General features: G+C 48.4%; 5 protein-coding genes across 5 annotated transcripts; 2 read left to right on the top strand and 3 right to left on the bottom strand.

Moving 5' to 3' along the window:
* Positions 1 to 673: 673 nt before the first annotated feature.
* sar1 (Arf family GTPase SAR1) lies at positions 674 to 1979 on the bottom strand. Its single transcript, XM_040782927.1, has 6 exons — positions 1814 to 1979; positions 1560 to 1663; positions 1462 to 1501; positions 1319 to 1384; positions 966 to 1265; positions 674 to 898 (listed from the first exon to the last, which is right to left on the bottom strand). The coding sequence occupies exons 1-6, from the start codon at positions 1830 to 1832 to the stop codon at positions 858 to 860; spliced, it is 570 nt and encodes a 189-aa protein (XP_040635155.1). The 5' UTR covers positions 1833 to 1979; the 3' UTR covers positions 674 to 857.
* Positions 1980 to 2519: 540 nt separating this feature from the next.
* EURHEDRAFT_464675 (DUF2457 domain-containing protein) lies at positions 2520 to 4751 on the bottom strand (the record flags this gene model as incomplete). Its single annotated transcript, XM_040784980.1, has 1 exon — positions 2520 to 4751. One exon carries the CDS (start codon positions 4749 to 4751, stop codon positions 2520 to 2522), a length of 2232 nt encoding a protein of 743 aa, XP_040635154.1.
* Positions 4752 to 6240: 1489 nt separating this feature from the next.
* Positions 6241 to 6842, top strand: EURHEDRAFT_416333 (uncharacterized protein). The gene has a single exon (XM_040782926.1). It carries the CDS (start codon positions 6480 to 6482, stop codon positions 6705 to 6707), a length of 228 nt encoding a protein of 75 aa, XP_040635153.1. The 5' UTR covers positions 6241 to 6479; the 3' UTR covers positions 6708 to 6842.
* Positions 6843 to 9916: 3074 nt separating this feature from the next.
* sha1 (putative calmodulin-binding protein Sha1) lies at positions 9917 to 13366 on the bottom strand. Its single transcript, XM_040782925.1, has 2 exons — positions 10562 to 13366; positions 9917 to 10505 (listed from the first exon to the last, which is right to left on the bottom strand). Exons 1-2 carry the CDS (start codon positions 13173 to 13175, stop codon positions 10369 to 10371), a joined length of 2751 nt encoding a protein of 916 aa, XP_040635152.1. The 5' UTR covers positions 13176 to 13366; the 3' UTR covers positions 9917 to 10368.
* Positions 13367 to 15916: 2550 nt separating this feature from the next.
* On the top strand, positions 15917 to 19694 carry EURHEDRAFT_518326 (uncharacterized protein; the record flags this gene model as incomplete). The annotated part of the gene is made up of 7 exons (XM_040786663.1): positions 15917 to 15965; positions 16034 to 16233; positions 16305 to 17898; positions 18719 to 18759; positions 18827 to 19256; positions 19334 to 19620; positions 19677 to 19694. The coding sequence occupies 7 exons, from the start codon at positions 15917 to 15919 to the stop codon at positions 19692 to 19694; spliced, it is 2619 nt and encodes an 872-aa protein (XP_040635151.1).
* Positions 19695 to 20143: the final 449 nt, after the last annotated feature.

The raw sequence follows: 20143 nt of genomic DNA, 5'->3' as shown, positions 1-20143 counted from the left end.
CAGTACAGCAAGCACTTCTACATGCATACGCCTGAAATAGCCCAATTCCTTTTTCAACGAAATCATATTCGTTGTCCTTAGAAATGACGTCGGCAATTATCAACTGTACTGATATGATTCGCTCGACTATATATGGGGTATGAGGGGTATAGAGGGTATGGGGCCGGGGATTATTGCTTGCTTGGTCTCGTATAATGCCATTGTACTCGGGACTCGAAACTCGGAACTCGATATTTGTATTGATTTTTTCTGTTTGGCTTCGCTTGGCTACGTATGTATACGGATTGCATGCAGCACGTACAAGTACATATCCGAACTTGTCCTAGCATAGCATACATCGTTGGGAGATAAGGTGAGGCGAGGGATATTTAGTTCTGCATTCCTGTATCCTGTGATAATTCTGTTCCGACGAATTCTTTCATGTAGATACCACAGTATGGCACTCGTCTCTAATGGCAAGTGTAGAAAGGGAGGAGACTCGAACCGATATTACGCTTATATTTCTAAATAAATCAGAAGAGAATAAGGGACTCCCTATTAATAAAAAAAAAAAAAAAAAAAAGCTAGCATATTGACATACATGCTCTAAAAACAAATCCTGAACAAGGCTAATCTGGTCATTTACCAAAGCAAACGGGAAAAGGAGAAAGCAGGAAGAGCGAGGCAACCAACCCCCCCCCCCCTCAGGAAACGAGAATCTCGAGAACGCTGTTGAAAACTGCGGGGGTTACGTACAGCGTACGTCGTACGTTGTATATTGGCTTGGCTTGGCTTGGCTTATTTTGTTGGGTTGAGAGTATGGAAGGTTAGGATATATGGCACGGTATGGTATCAGGGGAGGAAATCATCGGAATCGCTTAGACGTATTGAGAGAGCCATCTGATACCTTCCCCGTATCCTGTATAGCGAACATATTAGCCTAAGAGTCTCCGATAATTCAAAGCCGAGAAAAAGAGAGAACGTACCCTGTCTCATGACGACACTACACATAAACACCTCAATCGGCCGGATTCCCTCCAGCGGCACCTTACCCTTACCAGTAGTCTGGTACAGACCCAACTGATGCCTCAGCTCATCCTCGCTCACGGCGCGGGGGTGGTCGATCTTGTTTCCGAGAACAAGGAAGGGGACCTTGGTGAGCTCCTCCATGGACAGGAGAGCGTCCAGCTCGGCCTTGGACTCGAGGAACCGCTCGTGGTCACAGGAGTCGACCAGGAAGACAATACCGCTGACTTCGGGGAAGTAGTCCCTCCAGAGACGGCGGGCTGTATGTCATCAGTATTGAGGTTGTGCTGGAGGGAGGAGGGTATGAACTCACCTTGCTGGTGACCACCAAGATCGAACGTCGTAAACCGGTTATTTCCGATGGCGAGTTCCTCCGATGCTGAACGTTGTCAGTCCTGTGCTTTCTTCCTTTCAAATATCCCATCCATCAAGTCCTAGGAAGCGAAAGGTACGTACTAGGGTGCGCGGTGGGCTGCAGGATTGCAACGCGATCGTTCTATTCCCCATTAGCATCCATATACCATAACCTTCCAAGTTAAGAGGAGCAAACTCACCTTCAACATATGCAACAAAGTCGTCTTTCCGGCATTATCAAGACCGAGGAAGAGAAGCTTGGCGTGCTTGTTGAGTAGACCCAGCGAGGCCAAAATGTCGTAGACTGATCGACGGATTCAGAAAATCAGCATAACGAACTCATCAAATTGAAATCCGATCGTAGCAGTAAAATAGGAATGGATTATTACGTCCCGAGTCGCAATCAGGACAAGACAACAAAGACCAGCTGAATAAATCCAGGCGCACTACTTACACCAGTTGATAATCCACATTGTGAGCTCTGGACTCGAAAATAAAGAAGGGCTCAAGTAAAAAAACAGAGGTGATTAGTATCAAATATAAACACTGAGAGGTTCCAGGAGTAAATGGAGTGCTGGCAAAAAGAAAGGCAAAAAGAAGCCAGGTTGCGGAGGGTGCTGAGGATGGGTTGACGTTGACGGTCCGATTCGCTTGCCCGACCGCTTGCTCGTTTGGACTTAACCGAAAAAGCAGACCGAGTGGCAACTACTATACACTACTCCGTCCTTCAATACTATTATTGATGTAGGGTAGTGGATGTTTTACTAGGAAATTATCATAAGTTAGGGGTATCTGTAATTCATTCAAGCGAAGAGGGGTATATCTACAGCCCAGCAAGATCCAGCAAACAAGGGCCCGGTAAAGATCGAGAAATAACAAAAAGGGTACTCTAAAGACACAAATGGGAAATATAAGCAAATATGTATAGTAAAACGAAAACGATCGCCTTGTAAATGCAAGCAAAATATCCTCTCTGAACAAGAAAGATTGAATCGCAAGAAAAGGTCAGCGATAAGGGATATATGACCAAAGTAACAATAGCAATGCACAATAAAATAAAGCGAGGGTAATCGTGAAAATTTTTGTTTTGACAAAAATGGTAAAAAAGAAAATTCTATGTACAAAAGAAGGACTCAAATTCCTGTTCGGAAAGAGGGGGCTTAAACAGATAGGACGAGCTGGGCGTCTTCTCCAACGCCATAAGCTCTGCACCTCTCAGCAACTTCGAGGCCAAGCTCCTTCATCCGTTCAGCGCCTTTTCCGGGAATCGGTCGCCGCACCATTTGCTCTTTGGCAGCTCTGCGGCAGTGTTGACGCCAGAACTTTTCCTTTCGTTTCTGACGCTTCTTCTCGAGACCCTCGACAATATCGATGGGCCCACGAGTGTGCACTTCACGCGTGCGAGACGATTCATCCGAAGAATCATCAATGCCCGTCCACCGGGGACGCCATTCCTCTAAGCTGGCGAAGAAAGGGTTCGGTGTTCGAGGAAGCGACTTGGTCCGCGTCACGGATGGCCGTTGAACCAATTCGCTGATGTTGACGCCCTGCGGGTGCATAATCGGGGCCTCTTCTGAGGGTCTCCGGTCAATGGGGGACGGCAGCTTTAATTGTTTCATGGTTGGAGGAGGCGGGGAGCGAAGACGTTTAGGCGAGGAGCGACCCTGACGAGGGGGCGGCGATACCATACGCTTCGGAGGTGGTGAAACCATACGCTTGGAGGGAGAGAGACGAGGTGACGTTTTCTGGCTCTGCGTGGCGCTGGAACGGCCCCGAGGGGCTTCGTCCACTACCGATTCTTCCACCTCATCTTCCTCATCCTCATCTTCATCTTCAGGATCAGAGGTGGGGAAGCTCGGGTCAATATCCTGGGGGATGACGACTTGCTTGGACAGACGACGCTGCTCCATGCAGGACTTGTATGCAGCCTCCAAGGGACGATCCTCGTCCAATGTACCACACACAAAGTCTGTGCTATCGGGGAGGTTCGGGGTGCCAGGTCGCATCCTAGGTGTCTTGGAAGATCGTCGACCAGGCTTCCCTGTCAGAGCCGGCGGCCAGTTTCGTTTTTCGTTATCAAATGGCGAGTCGTACGAGGCGTTCGACACTCTACGATCCAAAGGTTGACGAGGGATGTCGATGGTTTGTGGGCTGGTCGCAGCTGTAGTAGTGGTCGTGGCCCAGAACTCATAGTCCGAGCCAGCGTCACTGTCGTCTGAATCCGCAAAACCAGCCTCGTTGTCAGTCTCGTTTCCATCATCCGTATCCGCATCATCTTCGTCTTCGTCTGCAGAATCGTCGTCATCGTCCTCCTCGTCGTCAAAATCTTCGTCTTCCAGGGCCTCTTGCTCCGCCTCTTCACCCAGTTTCCTAATCGCGATCTCCTTTTTCATACAATCGCTCAAGGTGATCTTATTGGTATATTCACCAGCCTTGGCAACCCATTCGTCATCTTCCTCGACAGAGCTAGCAAACTCGTGGAAACGGGTCGCCTCTGACTCTTCAAACTTGCCCAGACCCCGGGTGGGAACTCCTCTCCGGTCGGTCGGCGTCGACTCCTGAGGGGATTCTGCCTGGGGAATGGTAATCGGTGCTGGTGGCTCCTTCTCTGGCTGAGAGGCCCTACGGGCGGTAGGGGCAGGCGAGCATCGGGGCCTCGACCGGAACGCTGTCTTGCGAACTGGCGAGCGTTCACGTGCGGGCTCGGGACTTTTCGAGGGACACGCAAAGGTAAGGGTCGTCTTCCGCTTCATTGGCTCGGTGGGTATAGGCTCAGATTCCTTATTCTCTGTGATCGGCTTTGGCGGTGTAGGGGATTGTGGCTGTTGAGGCTTCTGCTGCCCCTCGGTCTTGCGACCACATGCAAAGCTAATGCACCTCTTGCGCCCGAGATTAGCCTCAACGGTACATTCACTGGGATCAGCAGCAGCGTTTTTATTCGTTGTCGTTGAAGATCGTCTGCCGGTCAAGTGCGAAGGAGCGGGAGGGCTGGGAGTGTTGGAAAGCGATGGGCTGGTCGTCATGCCGCCATCACTGGTCAATTCGGCTGTCGAAACGCCACTGACATTGCTCTGCGGGTAGGAACGGAAGGAGACGCGGTGACCGTAGGAAGGTTGAGGTTCTGTGGGCGAGAGTTCCGGGCTGTTCTTCAAAGCACGGGTGAGGAGCGACTCTGGGACGGGAGGTGACTTGACGTAGACGAGGGTATCGTCATCGTGGGCGTGCATTGGCGAGGAAGGCAGGAAGCGATGATCGGGAGGTTCGTCGACGTCCTCAGCCATATCTGTTGTATCTTGGCTTGCTGGCTTGTTGGACGAGTGTGGTGAGAGAAGCATCTTGACAATTTTGTGTATTGAGGAAAAAGGCCTGTCACCACCGCGGAAGTGTGCCATTCCTTCAGTATCGAGTCGACTCGCGTCACGACAATTAAATCGGTCGGAGCATAAGCCGAGAGATATTAAAAAAAGAAAAATAAACAATTAGAACAGAAAGGTAATAGACCAAAGAGGAAAAGAGAAGACTCGAATAAGGTGAAAAGGTGAAGTATGACGAAGGTGGTGGTGGTGGTGGTGAATGGGAGGCGCGGATGGCGGAAATAGTATCTTTGTACAAATAAAGATAACAAAAAAATGTTCTCTCAATATCGATCGAGGATTAAAATCCAAAACCGATCGACGCAGAGGACGGAAGAAGAGGAAGTATTATAAAAAGAATGTCCCATAGAGGACGACGATTGTCATGATATACAGCACATGGCGTAGTTGCGCAGGAGGGAGAGGCAAAGTAAGGGCAGGGAAGTGACAAGAAAGTCGAGTATGCCCGCCAAGAGTAGGCGAAGCACGGCTCTTTTTTGTCCTGTGTAAGAAAATAAAAAAAGAAAAAAGAAAAAAAGAGGAATGGCGACTCAACGAGCGCCAGGAAGAGACGCGTCGAAGGAGTGCCCAAAGAACAGCTTATGGATGTGTTGGCAGAAGTGGATTGTGTAGAGAGGAGAGAGGAGAGAGGAGAGAGGAAAGGAAGAAGAGAAAGAGGAAAGAGGAAAAGAGAGACAGAAAGCAAAAGGAAAGAAAGCGAGAGGAAGGAATCAGATTTAGTATATGCTCGTTAACCACAAAGGCTGAGGTTTACTGTATGTAATTTTCAAGTCATTTAATAAGAAAAAAAAAAAAAAAAAAAAGAGGTTAGGCGTGTACGGTGTACTCTGTAATTTACAAAAACCTCGTGGTCAAGTCACTTAGTCAAATATTACTCCGTACCGTCATCAGAATTGCGCCACACAAATAAAATTCAAATTACAGTTTTTCTCGTCGTTTTCTGCAGTCCGTCTGTGTGTGACGCTCGGGCCAGTGACCCATATTGGCCCTCTTAATTGGCCAGATGCGATTTCGGTTCCTGCGGCTACATGGGACATTACAGTACATTACAGCTGAGTAAGTTAAGTTAGTAACCGTGCCCCGTACAGGGTGCAAGGAAACGGTAATAATGCATGGCAGGGAGAAGACAAAGCAAGAAATAGGAGTACAAGTAAAAAATAGAACTGCAAGGCTGGTAGCCTGTAGAGCGTGGTCAAAAGGCAAAGGCAGCAAGATGTTCTTGTTGTTGGTGGAAATTCTCCTAGAACATGGGCTGTCGGAGATGACTATGAGGCATTTTGTTCTAGTACTCTGTAGAGATCCGGGACATACAACTACGGACGGGCTGTTCGCTTCACCCAAAGGACCAGTTAAAGACATACAATAATAATAACCCGTCTGACTGGCGAATGGTCTCCCCCCGTTTCCCCTTAATAAGACTGCATATTACCCCAAAATACGCGGGCTCCGGAGTACTTACGGAGAAGGAAAGTACGGAGCCCACCTCCCCAACCATGGATGGTTGGATTTTCGCTACCGCCAGGATAAAACGGCACAGGGTTGTTCATGGTTGGCACCAATGACACCAATAGCAGCACACAGAGATTACTTCCAAGTGAGTCTTACAAAATAACGTATTACCGGCAGGTCTACTACCACTGAGACAGCCGAGAAGAAAATACTGGGAAAGGAGGGCGAGAAACTCTATCGCACAAAATTTTTGAAGAGCCTTGTGAAGGAATATGCTTTAGTGATAGGCCAAGAGCCATGCGCGTAGAGCGCGTGTATCTCAATTGGATTAGACTTTTGCAATTGACCCTCTTCATTTCTAGTCCATTGTACCGAATTACACTTGATCTGCTCTCATGCTTCCTCTGTATTGGTGTTGAATGCTTGGTTCTTGTCGCTCAACCGCTGCTTCTCTTGGCATCCTTGGCTGATTTCCCTTGCCTGCAGTTGTGTCCGGATTTGGAATGTTTAGATCTTGGCAGGTGAAGATAGCATGCGTGCCGACTGCTTGCAAAGATAACAGCCTACAAATTATGCAGTACCGATGATGCCGGTATTATTAGAAGAGATAAATTCCATCTGTCGATGGTAATGAATCCATAACTAATGGGAATGGACCGCTTTACATACATATCACTTTGCTTATTCCAAACTCGCAGCAAAAGCAAAACCAAGACCCTGATGGCTATTCAGACCCCAAGCATTCTGGTCCATTGTGTATTCTGCTTTCAGTAATTGACTATCTCACTTGGCATCATTCTCAGAAGTGCTGCTTGTAGGAACATGTCTCCGTCCTAAGGAAGGAATGCAAACCCTTACATTGCTCTCCTGACACTTCTGCGAGCAAAGTTCTCGACAACGCATCGAAATTTCTTGGACGAATCCCCTGTCTTTCAGCATTCCTGGCTCCTGAAATAAAGAATATAGATCAGATCTGACATTGTATGGAATGTGCAGTAACCCCATACTCTACTTCGTACGGAGTCGAGGCCAATCCCCCATACTACGGAGCACCCTATAGATGGCTTGTGCTTCAATAGATCGAACGCAAAAACGACCGAAACAAGCAGATCGATCTCAGCCCATCTAATGCAAATAATCCAAACTAACGATTAAGTCATAAAGGCTTTCTACAGTGAGTGATGAGCAAAATCGATGTTTATTCTCCGGTGTAATGGTAATACGCAAATTACAGAATACGCAGGAAGGATATATCGCGAAAGTCGTCCAAGAGAGCAACAACAGCGCAGATCTGTCAATCCAGTCCTCCGAAACAAAACTTGGGCATGAACTGTACGGAGTATGGTGTATGGAGTACATTCTCTCGTAGCCACCAGAACTGCAAGAGTAAAAAAAGGAATCGGACCCATGATCCAGGATAAACATGACACCAGACCATGCTCCCGGCCCCCAAACCATCATCCTTCAACCCGTCCATTCAACTGACGGATGCAACTGACTCGCCGCCCCAAGGCTGACGAAGACACTGCCCGATGATGAATGACAAGCGGTCAAGGGTGCCGATGGCCGAACAGCCATGACCAAGAATAACAATGATAGACACATACATACAAACACAAACACAGACACTGTGACTTGGATCGCAATGGTTGGCTAGTTTCGCCAGCTAAGCGGGGTCTTGGGTTTTTGCCGACTTTGTCCTATTCCAGTGGGATGGATGGGATGCATTTCACGACGCGACAAAACATCATCGAAAGGCTTGGTTCTATTGAGATGTTGAGGCTGGGATAAGCTTCGACTGAGTCAGGGATATCCTGGTAACTGCCAGTGTTGGTTTCGATCTGATATTGCTATCTCCTCTGGGTCCTTGCTTGTATCTGGCAGTTTCACTACGAACACATGGTAGGAAGACAGCGTGCAAATCGCCTTCAACGGAAAAGCTCGGACACCGACAATTGCTCGCTTTCACCTGATTTCCGATGGCAACGAGGGGAGGGGCCTTTCAGCCATCTGGCACGAGAGCCGTGTCCCGTATGCGTACTCCGCGGGAGACGCAGTACAATAGCAGGGAAGCTGCTCTCCGTCCGTTCATATGCTCTCTACTCCGTACAAGTACACCTATTGCATGCTCTCCGTACTCCGTATGCAAGAGCTTTCCCCATTCCATGTACAATTCTCCAGGTGAATTGTCAGTGGGGGATCTGTAGCGTACTCCGTACTCTTCTCTGTTTCGTTTCGAGAGGTGCAAGGCCGGTCGGGCTCCCGGTGAGCAAACTCGGGCATCGCGCATGCAACCACCAAAGTATGAGGCATTTAGTTCCCTTCTCTAATATTTCTTAGTAAGTGGTCACCTGCCATGTCGTTCTCCCCACCGCGACTGGAGAGTTCAGGTGTTTGGGATTGCTGCATGAGGCGCCTGATTGGGAAAGTATGGACTTGACATCTCGGGTATCGGATAGGCATGGACAGTTCACTCGACATGTTTCTGAGTTTCTGATTTCTGTTCCAGCGAGTTGGATCTTGCGTTTTTCGCTTCTGTATGTGGAAATTTATCCGGTTTTTATTCTTTTTACCCTTTTTTTATTTTATTTTTCATTCTTTATCTTGCAATTAGTCACTTTGTACAGGGTATTGCTATTTACCAATTACTTGTACAGTCATCAGTTACCATCAATACCAGTCAGTAATATTTACAATATTCCCTTACCTCACACAAATCACCCACACAAGTATACAAAGTACAAACCTCAGCTCAGAACAGCACAGCACCACACACTACAAACCGCCAAGACGTCAACACAACAACCTAATCCCACACTCCCTCGCACAATACCCCATTCTCGTACATCATGATCTCCTGATCGACGAATAGCCCCGGACCAGAGTAAGCAAGCCCGGCAAGGTAGGTTCCCGCTGGGAAATGCTACATACATTCCCACGGGGAAGAAGAGAAAGGGGAACACGGCGGGCGCAAGGGAAAAGCAACAGCACAGCCTAGCCCGAGCCAAGAGGATTAAAGAGGGAAATCTGAACTTCCGCCAAGGAGCCAAGAATTGAGCCAAGAGGATAAAGCTTGGCGGGTGTGTACGAAACTATGCGGTGCTAGTGGGTGTGCTATGGAATGTTTTATGTTATGCTGCCAAGATCGGTCTAGTAGTATGAGTATGACTATGGTAGGCATCATTATTTATTGTGTTTGTGTTCGTACTATCTATGGCTGTGCTCTGCTATGCTATGCTATGCCATACTATGTCTCTATTCCTGGTAACCTAGCGCCAAGGCTCACTCTCCGGACTTCCCGGATCTGGATAGATAGCACTGTCTAGCACAAGTATGGAAGAAAATGCACCGTCGATCCGCTGACCTTATTATTCAAGAGGAAAGGTCTTGGCGAAGAAGCGATTTATTCTTCAGCGGATTCGATGGGCCTTCGTGCTTGGCGGGTGAACTGTGGTTATGCTCATGTCAGACTCGATGGAACCGTGGTACACAGTAGTAGTATCTCAAAGGTGAGATCATATATACTTTTTTATCCCTGTATAGTTGTGTGAGTAGGTTCGAGCCGTCCGTTAGTTGGATTTTTTCGGGTTATGTTGTGTAAAATTGGGTGGATGGTGGTACTATGGTATGCTACTTTGGATTTATTCGTGCTGGTGGTGTATTGAGGTTTACACTGGAAATATAGATAGCGTATCGAATGTAACTGACCCCCACGTCAGATGAACATGAGGTCATGATAAGAGAGCTATTATTCATATTTCATCATCGATCACACACGCCTCCATCGATTTATCTTCATAGATGCATATAGTGCCTAAAGGAGTAACTCCAAGAGGGTCGTGGGATGCGAAGTGTGTTTTAGATGGTCAATTGCAGAGGACTTTGCTCAGCTGATGCTAATATGAATTCGAAAATTAACGCAAATACTGCTGTAAGAATATGCAATACACTCCACGCCGAACACCTGAAAGAATAGGATAATCATACAAACGCCACATTCAAAATGAACCTGGGTTGCGTCTCGTATTAGCGCCCGGACCGGCCGGTGACGCTGCTGCTTCATTTGCCGCCGTCCCTTGACAATAACGCCCTTGGCCCAAACAATCGACTTCTCAGTTTGTGCAACAGTGGTGCTCTGGCTGGCAATATCGCTGGGTATCGCGACGGGGTGAATCCGCCGCCAAGCTTACTGTATAACAGTCGCCGCCCGGGCTCGTTTGGAGGCGGACAGAAGTCGTGAGCACAGGAATGCGACTGCACCGAGGATGAAGTCACTGTTGACAATATGCGATGTTGCGGTGGATGTTGGTGTGACCAAAGCCGCTGCGATTGTTAGCTATGACTGCTTTGGTGCTACAGAGTACAGACCGCGGGCTTACCGAATTCTGAGCTGCATCCCAGAGCCTGAAGACGAGAGGCCATTGTATCACCTCCGCTGCGTTCAGCGTCTTGGCCGATTATATAGCCCTGGTACTCGTCGAGAATGCTCTCGTAGATCCGACCATCCGCAAAGTTTGTATCGAAGTTATCCATGTGAATGCCTTTGAGCTGTGCCAAGAGAAACACCCATTGCTTCAGCAGCAGCTCATATCCATCACTTGATTCGTTCGATTCTGTCTCCGTAGTCTGTTTGTACCCGAGCTGTGAAATGGCTTTCCGCTTGAGTCGCCCAATCTCTTGTTGAACATCTTTCCAGTCCACTAACCCAGGAAGTCCCCATTTGCTGACCAGCCTCCACAGAAGCGCAATGGTTTTTTCCCGGTGGCCGTCGACTATGTCCTCTGCAGCTACACCATGGATTAGCACATTAGTCCCGCTGTTGGATGCCAATGCGCTGAGCGCAACCTGCACATTGTACAGCTTAACCGCTCGGCTCGTACACGGAAGCTTCAGGTGTGGTAGAAGTGACCATTGCTCCTCATTCAAATGCGAAAAAGCCCCTCCGTCTGGCAGGGTCACAGTGGTGGTTGGTTCTCCATCAAGGCCGCCATAACAGTTGAGTAACAGCTCGGCAATTCGGGTTAACCTCACGCCGTCTCTCACATCCACGGCGAGGTTTTTGATGTGGTAATCATATTCCTCGATTTGCTGCTGCTCGTACGATACTTGGCAGTCTAGGTGTCCGAGCGATTTAATGATGTCGCCTGATGTCGGTAACAACAAACGCGCCAGGGTCTGAAGCACAGCGGCGGAAGACTTCAACAGCGATGACGTTACAAACAGACGGCGAGGAAGGGTCGTGCCGGAGTGCACCCTAGTCTTGTCCAGCAGGACAACGATCATGATGCTGCGAAGGGCCGTGCGGCGATATGCGTGGCCGGTCGCGTCCGCTTCTTTGCTCGGCGTCTCCAGTCGCTGCACCATGTCCTCATTGCGCAGCAGGAAGGCTTCCAGAAAGGTCTCTATTCGCCTCTTCAAGATCTTTTCTTTGCTTGTTGTCGTGTATGCACGTCCGTCATCGTCATCGTTGGCAATTCTTCGGCCAATAACAGTCTCCAGTGCAGCTCGCAAAGCCCGCAAATCATAGGTCTTCGTCCAAATGTCTAGAAATCTCCGCTTCAAGCCGAGGTCCTGTCTCAACCGCGACTCTCGCGCGAGAACGTTCTTGGGGATGCTCATGGCACCGTTCATTAGTGACACCTGGACTCGCTTGTAGAGCAGTGTAAATGAATTGTTCTGGTAACGATCGAGAAATTCGTGTCGGAGGGCAGCAGGGTCATCGGAACTTGTGTGGTCATCCGTTTGTTCGAACACTTCGTTGAGCGATTGGGCTATTACTTCCTCTTGATGTGCGAGCCAGTTATCTTCGTACAATGCCGGGTTAGAGATGTTTTCTGCAAGTAGCGGGAACTGCTCGTTTAGTTTCTTCGCTTTGGTGCTTGATACAGCAAGTTTGGGGGGCATCGTGTTCTTGGAACGGTTGAGAGAGTTCAACGTAGTTGGCTTCAACGCACTAGACCGGGTGCGCTCATGGCCTGCCATTTTTGGTTTGACAAAGTCCTTTTTCTGGCTCCCGTTGATTGGTGCTGGGCTTGTGTTGCTCTTGTCACCCAGTGCTGCCCTCATTTGAGGCCTGGGCCGAGTTGCTGTATGTAGGCCATCTGTTCGACTCCCTCCAGATTTTGAAAAGTTTCCGGCTGACTTGGGCTTTGGTGGCTCAAACACAGGCATGCCACGCTTAGAGCTTTTGTCCTTGCCGTCAAGAACAGATCCAGGTGGGGTGTTCTCTTTTCCACCATTCTTCCCGGCAATATCAACTTGAATAGCCCCTTCTTGGGCAACTTTGGTGCTTGGCTGCAACGGTGTTTTCCGTGCAGAGCCTGCCATCGTTCTTTTCGCATGTCGTTTTCTCGCGATGCGCGCCTCTAAACTGTCGATCTCGGGGTCTTTGGGGATTTGGTAATTGATAGTATTCGTCGTCTGCGATTTCAGTGGACTAAATAGACCCATGAACACGCTCGCGACTGTCGTATCTTCTGTGGGTATGTAGATGGTTTCACGGCGGACATCCTTTTTCAAGGCAGCGTTTTGCTCAATGCCTCGCTCCTTCCCGTTGATCTGCATGAGCAGTTTCTTGTTCCTCATCGCGTCCGTCTCTGCACTCTTTTTCTGAGAATCAGACTGCCCCAGATGTCGCGAATTCGTAGACGATGGAGTCGTGGCGAAACTGACTTTCGGTCGAAACCTCTGCGCGGGCTGGGTAAGCAAGGAGGATTTGCGATTAGAGGCTCCCAACGTTGTTTTTGGTTTGTTCATCGATGGCACCGGTCTCTCGCCGTTATTTTCATGAATTTGGAAAGACGGAACTGCCTCAGTCCTCCGTTTGGGTTTCGCTTTTGTAAGAGCAGATGCTTTGATTTCGGTTGTGAAGTCGAGGTTAGCGGTATCGTCGGAAGTATCCAATCCATCTTGCCATAACCTGTCGAAATTGTCGTGTCTATTGCTCGATCTGGATGGACAAGGCGTCCCAGCCTCCCCCAGGATACCGGACATCTTGAGCGGTGGGCAGTTAGTCTTTCTCTAGTCCATGTAGACCGCTTTTTCCTCTGAAGAGTGTGCTGTATGTGAGTAGGAGGAGGATAATAGACACAATCGAGGACAACTGAGTCAAGCTAACTAGGCCAGAGGGTTGATCATAGATAAAGCGTTTAGGTATTCATTTGATCCAAGGAACGAGGTCGATCACGTTCGTCTTTCAAAAACGCGATGTTGACAGGCGATGGTTGCCGGTGCAACTGCAGGTGGGGTCTGAGGCACCAAGGCATTATTTTCAATCACATGACTGCGATGCGACATTCTACATCATCTTGGATATGTCCATTTCTGTTTTATTTTGATTAGGCATTATTTGTATCAAGACTAGCTCCCAGTGCTTAGGCAGTGCATGGTGCTGAATCGGTGAATCTGGTCTTTTGATTCGCTCGCTTGTTCTCTACGGATATATAAACCTTGGATGCTCGGGATATATAGGCCATCAACTGTTTTATACGTTCTAGCAAAACTACAATGACTCCAACAGGGAATCAGCACCAGGATTTCTCAGCCCCTCAAGCACAAATACCACTTCCTCTACCTTTATCACACTGTTTTGAGTGCTAACCTTCTATCCAGTTTCGCTATCTCAACCGACAAACGGGCTTGACCCGCGAGCATTTACTGAGAAAAGAGTCTATTGAAATATGTTATGTGTCTTCGTTAGCAGCCTTGCCCCGATTATACCTTAGGAGATCAGGTCAGCATAGGGTCAAAAAAGGAAAGAGGGCTACCCATACCTAGACCTCGTCCGTCTGACCAGCCGCTCCGCTCTCCCACGGCGCTGTTCCAACATATCGTTCAAGATCTCCATCTTGAGTAAAAGGCATAGCTTTTAATCCCAACTCAACGAGGGGCCATTCTCGTAGCTCGTCTGTTTCTTCTTTGTTCGGCCTGGACTCGAGTACGCATAATTGAACCCCAGAAGCCCTGCAATGGTTGCGATGATAAAAGCAACGAAGAGAACTGCCAATATGGCTATGAGGCCGGCTTCAAAAAACGCATCGAGGAAAACGTAAGCAATTCCGGAGAAACGATTGTAGTAGGGATCGTGGTAGTCGAGGGCTAGGAGGGCCATTGGTAAGGATCAAAGGTCAACTGGCACGGTGCCGGATGTTTGTTTGAAAGGGTCATTGAAGCTGAACGTCCCTCTACACAGGGCTGTAACCATTCTAGCCATGCTTTGTTTGTCATGACATCCAAAGAAGCTGCTGGGTGCCTATACGTTGTCAGATATTTAGTATTGGCTGGCCGTGCTCTCATTGTGCCAGGGTAGATGTATACCAGGAGGTTCTATATGGACAAACAATGTGGCCGTAAGTTTCTCAGCTATTCCAAGCATGGCTATACCGAGTACACGTAGGTAGCCGACTTCCATATAGTGAGTTGTAGTATAGGATTCCAAAGATAGGTAACACGATGCTGGCAGCCGTATAGAACAGGGATGCTGGCTCTCCCATCACGGTTACTAGTTTTCAGTGATGAGCGATGTTTGGAACATTAATGTGGCGCCAACATCTATAAAATACTGGGTGGCAGTGTATGAGGTGAGGCTCCTCGGAACGCCGTCGTTTCCCCTAATCGTACTAGGCTCAGCAGACGTGCTGTAGATGATCAGCATACCTGGGGTGACAGGTGAGATGCATCGGAGTGTAAAAATATCGTCAGATATGAAATATTCAAAGTCTGACAGCATTATGGTTTAAAAACTGTACTAGAATCTGTTTACTTGATCTGGTTCCTGGCCGGTCACAATATTCAGATCCTCCTAGTTGGGATAACCTCCGTGGAAACATCCTCGGGATCCAGGTACCACGCGGGGAAAGGGATTCGTTGACGGTTAATCCAACGGATAACGGCCCATGTGAAATGAAATTTCTGTTCAATATGCATTCAGAGTGGGCATAAATAGAACGATCTCCTCGGTATGGAGTTTGCATTCGGTGATAACTCCGGGTTCCGTAAAGCATTAAAAAGAATGAAATGCCCATGATCGGATCAGACCATTATCCAACTTGATAATCCAAAGTGTTCAACCCATAAAGTATAACATATCTCACACACCCTCGTTTTACTTGCATACACACACTCTCCTTTGCATATGTCGAATCAATAATCATAGCACTCGCTTTCCTTTTCCGTGGGTCGCCACAAATAGTGTGGCTCAGCCTCATTATTCTGTCTCTCTTTAATACCCCCTTCCCCGGAAACGACGATTACTACGGAGTCCGTACGAGTACGACTATTATTACTTATCCGTAGTTATTATATGGCCAGATCTTCAACGTGGCCCTCTTCTCATCATTTCGTTCTGAGTCCATCTTGCTAGGTGTGTATACAAGACACTGCCAGGGACTGAAACTCCTTATATTACCTTATTTTATTCGTTGATATTTATCTGTCTGCCTGCCTGCACGTCTTGCTAAAATCGCGTCATCTCTTCTTCTCCAGTGTTCGTTGCGGCAGCCCCCTTCCTCGCTACCAAACCGCCTCCCCGAATCTACCTCCACGCCCTTCTCCTGAAACTGATACGCCGTCGGGCCAGTGCGGGATGGACCATCAGTAACCAACTTGAATTTCTAAAACGTCCGATTCGTTCTTTAATTCCACCTTCGTTTCGCCATTACGGTTCGCAAGCTCTTGACAGTTGCTCTGCGTTTTATCGTGCTTATCGCTGGGTCAAAACGGAATGCACAAACGTCATGGAATCTCTTGTGTATGAGAACTCGCCCTTGGCAGACTACCTCCAAGGTGAGTTCCTTCTTGACTGCAATAGGTTCTTTGGGATATCAGAGACTGATATTGGGATGGTAATATAGGAGAGGGTGAAAGCGACAACAATTGGCCTGTTGAGCTTACAGAGAATGAGGATAGCGATACTGCAGATGCGACAATGGACTTTGCCCCTCGAGGGGCCTCGAAATTTCAAGAGAGAATCCGCGATAAGCTTCCGAACCAGCTAGATTCCAAAGTCTCGCAACGAAGTGAAGCATTGGGGAGGTTCTATGATGCCTGCGCGGTATGGCTTGCTTTTGCTATTTATCTTCAACTAGAATATGCGAACTGACCGATGTCATCTCTTCCTTATAGTCCACTTTGAATTCTCGCATCGGACAAAGCGACAACGCAAGGTTCCTCGAACAGTTCGGTTATGTGATCGTCGCGTCACAGTTGTTGAACGAACATAGCGCTCCATCATACACCTCCGCCGCAGATGTGCTGTCGCATGCGCAACCTGCAGAACTCCCATCGCTTTCCACAACGTTCGGTTTACAAGGTGCCATTGTCACCGGTGCGACTTCCTTTTCGATTGCATGGTTATTACACTGGAGCCGGCCTCGATCAGGCACCGGCATAAACCCCCGGAAAGTGAGCATTCTTATGGTCTTGGTGCCGGTCCTCGGGGTTCTGTTCTATGCTTTTGCGAAACGGCAGTGGCTCAAATATCTGCGCCATCAAGCGGTTGATGCGGCTGCGAACTTCATCAGCAACGCGCAGGGGTTCGATTCGGCTGCCTCAGCATCAGTGGTTTTCATACAAGAAGTCGAACTTGTCTCCAGGGGTTATCGCATAAGTACGCCCTTACCTCCGGTGAGCAGACTCGAGGACCAGGCACAAATTCGACGGTGTCTTCGACTCCGTCGGACGGTCTCTGAGTGTTTGTACTCAATGTTGGAACGATATATCCGGTCGCTACATATTCTACAGCCGCTCACGGACGATGTCAACCTTGCTAGATATTACGATATCTACGATATCTCGCTGGATGAACTTGCTGAAGCCAAATCCAGCTTAGCTGAACGCTCGACTGATGACCAATATTCGCTGCGCGCCCTTCGAACTCTCTTCGGAAGACTCTATGGCATCAGGAAAAGTGTCTTGTGCTGCCTGCTGGCTCTCAGTGCCGATGGTGGCGGTTCTGACATTGAAAGATGGAGCACAGCTGTGGAGCAGATGCGGGATTTGGCAGATGTGACATCAAAGAACATCCGCAGGATGACCAATATCCTCAGTGAGGAAGACCGTGAAGTTATCCCACCTTCACCTCTACCCACAGCCTCCCCCAACAAGGACGCACTTAAAGCGCAATATCGAAGACTCAACACTCTTTCGCAAGGAATCCGGGCTTTGCACGCTAAAATGCATGTGATTCGTGAAGAGTCCCATTCCAACCTTGATGAAGCCGATACCGGTGAACTGGAGGCTACGCTTATCGCGCAGTACGACTCGGTCGGGACAGACATACGGGGCCTCCTCCAAGAGTGGGAAGCCGGAAAGTCTGCCCTCGTCAACAGCTTCGATAGACAATCTCTCGCAGACCGCTACTCACGGCCGTCGAGTACGTTGGCACCGTTGTCGCCGACGCCTAGCCTTAGCGGTGTTACAGCGGTTGAAGGAAGCCCATCGGATGCGCTCAAGGCATTAACAGGCGAAGGTTCTCGTCTGGATATAAGCGTCACAGATGCTCCCGAGGAAGAGGAAATCTTTGAAGCCGTGGCACTTCCATCCCGTAGCAATAAACGGTCCTCTATCAGCAGGGAAGAACGTATTGCACGCGTCAAAGAAGATCGAGCAAAACAAGCGGCTGCACAAGATCGATCCACTGCCAACACTAGTATGCTGAGGGAGCTTGAAATGGTCATCAAGCAGAGACCCCATACGGCAGCCTCGAAGCGGGTCACAAGTATCTGATTCCGATGTCTTGCTCATCTACGTTCTTACTATCCACTCCCTATGTTATATTTTCTTGGGTTTCTGTGCCATATGAAGCCATTGACCAAAATTTGCTGATTGATACCCGCATGTATAGAACGGACTGGCGTCGCTGGTGTTTAGCTGGTTTTCATTTACATTCCCATTTCTCTTCTATTTATGTCTATATTCTTCCATCCAACTTCTTCTTTCTTTTTTGTCAATTTGCATTCTTGTACATTCTAGGAGTTTCTTTATGGATTACATTGCTTTTGCCTTGTTTTAGTCGCTTGCTTTCCTTTTTCTTTTGCACTCATTGAGCGAAACCTTGCCCAATTTCCTTGTGTATATCGTGTAAAATAGCTGGGTATCTTGCATTCATAGATCATTACGGATGCCAGTGAATCGAAGTCATTGTCAAACTGTTTTATTAAGAAGGCCCTGGCAAGGGGATAGTGAATGCCCAAGGCATTAAACTACCCCAAGCGGTCATATCAGCCTCAGGCGCAACGCGACTGGACGCGTTTCGGTCCCCACCAAACCCTCGAACGCGAATTCACCTCATTTCCTTTCTTCAATCTTTACACTTTTATAACTTCAACTTCTTCTACTGTGCGTTATCCTCTCCAGACCTATAATTCACCAAAAGATATCGATTAATAACTGTACAACAGCTCCATTCCAGCATTCATCTGACGTCAATTAATTCCCACATTCTCGCTACACCCCTCTTGTGGTTTACCGGAACTCATATTCAAGAGTGAGTGTTCTCGTTGTTTCTGGGTGTTAGCAAGATTCTAACTGTTTTACAGTGTTAGAAGCACGCCTTGAACAAGCTAGTCTCCTCAAGCGCGTACGTTTACTCCAGCGTCTACTCTGGAATTGCCAAAAAGTCAATAATACTTACAATTGAACAACAGGTCGCCGACGCCATCAAAGACCTCGTCCAGGACTGCAACTTCGACTGCAATGACTCCGGGATTGCCCTCCAGGCCATGGACAACTCCCACGTTGCCCTGGTCTCCATGCTGCTCCGCGCCGAGGGTTTCTCCCCCTACCGGTGCGACCGCAACATCGCACTGGGGATCAACCTGGTCTCGTTGACCAAGGTTCTGCGGGCCGCCCAGAACGAAGACATTCTAACTCTCAAGGCCGAGGACACCCCCGATGCGGTTAACCTCATGTTCGAGAGCCCGGAGACCGACCGGATAAGCGAGTATGATATCAAGTTGATGGATATTGACCAGGAGCACCTGGCTATTCCCGAAACAGAATACGCAGCTACAGTTGAGATGCCGTCGGCGGAGTTCCAGCGGATTTGTAGGGACTTGAACCAGCTTTCTGAGTCGGGTACGTTTTTTTTTTTTTTTTTTCTCTATTTATTTTTTTGTTTTACTCCATGTAGCAGACCTTGCTAACTGCTATAGTCGTTATTGAGGCTACCAAGGAAGGTGTCAAGTTCTCCTGCCAAGGTGACATTGGCAGCGGTTCCGTGACCGTCCGTCAACACACCAACGTTGAAAAGCCCGAGCAGAACGTCTCGATTGCGCTCTCCGAACCTGTCGCTCTTACTTTCTCTCTCAAATACCTCGTCAACTTCTGCAAGGCTACAAATCTGTCTAGTTCGGTGTCCCTGTGTCTGTCCCAGGAGGTCCCTCTGCTTGTCGAATATGGTCTCGGAAGCGGTCACTTGAGATTCTACCTTGCTCCCAAGGTGAGTTTTTCCCTCGAGATCCTGGGTGTTGAGCAATGATAGCTAACGTGTTATAGATTGGCGACGAGGAGTAACACGATTACGATAAAAACAACGAAAGTGCCCTATATTAATGATGGGGGTGTGCGACGATTTTTTCTGATATTTTCTCATGTCCATTGGACAAGGGTTTTCATAGTTTTTTGTTCGAGCGGTTTATTTAGTGTTTTCAATATACCAAGCATGACTGGGGTTAGTCTAGTGGTATTACGTGAACCTCCGTACTACGTAGGCAGAGAAAAGCATAGTAAGAAATGCTAGGCGCCAAAAGTTGCATTGTGAATCATAGCTATCCTAACAGCCCAGCTACCATCAACCAGTATGGTGTTATCCCAAACCATCCAGCACACGAACAGCGACGAATCGACCAAACTGCCCTAAGAGAAACCCTCAACAGGCCCTCAAGAACCTTACCAATTAGCCAAGGTCCACCAAGTCCTTTCCAGAGCTCCCCTCACAACGTATTCAAGGGGAGGGAAGTATT

Source organism: Aspergillus ruber, assembly GCF_000600275.1.
Source record: "Aspergillus ruber CBS 135680 unplaced genomic scaffold scaffold00034, whole genome shotgun sequence".
Taxonomy (NCBI): Eukaryota; Fungi; Ascomycota; class Eurotiomycetes; order Eurotiales; family Aspergillaceae; genus Aspergillus; species Aspergillus ruber.
Note: the sequence above shows the minus strand (reverse complement) of the source record. Positions and strands in the feature narration are given on the sequence as shown.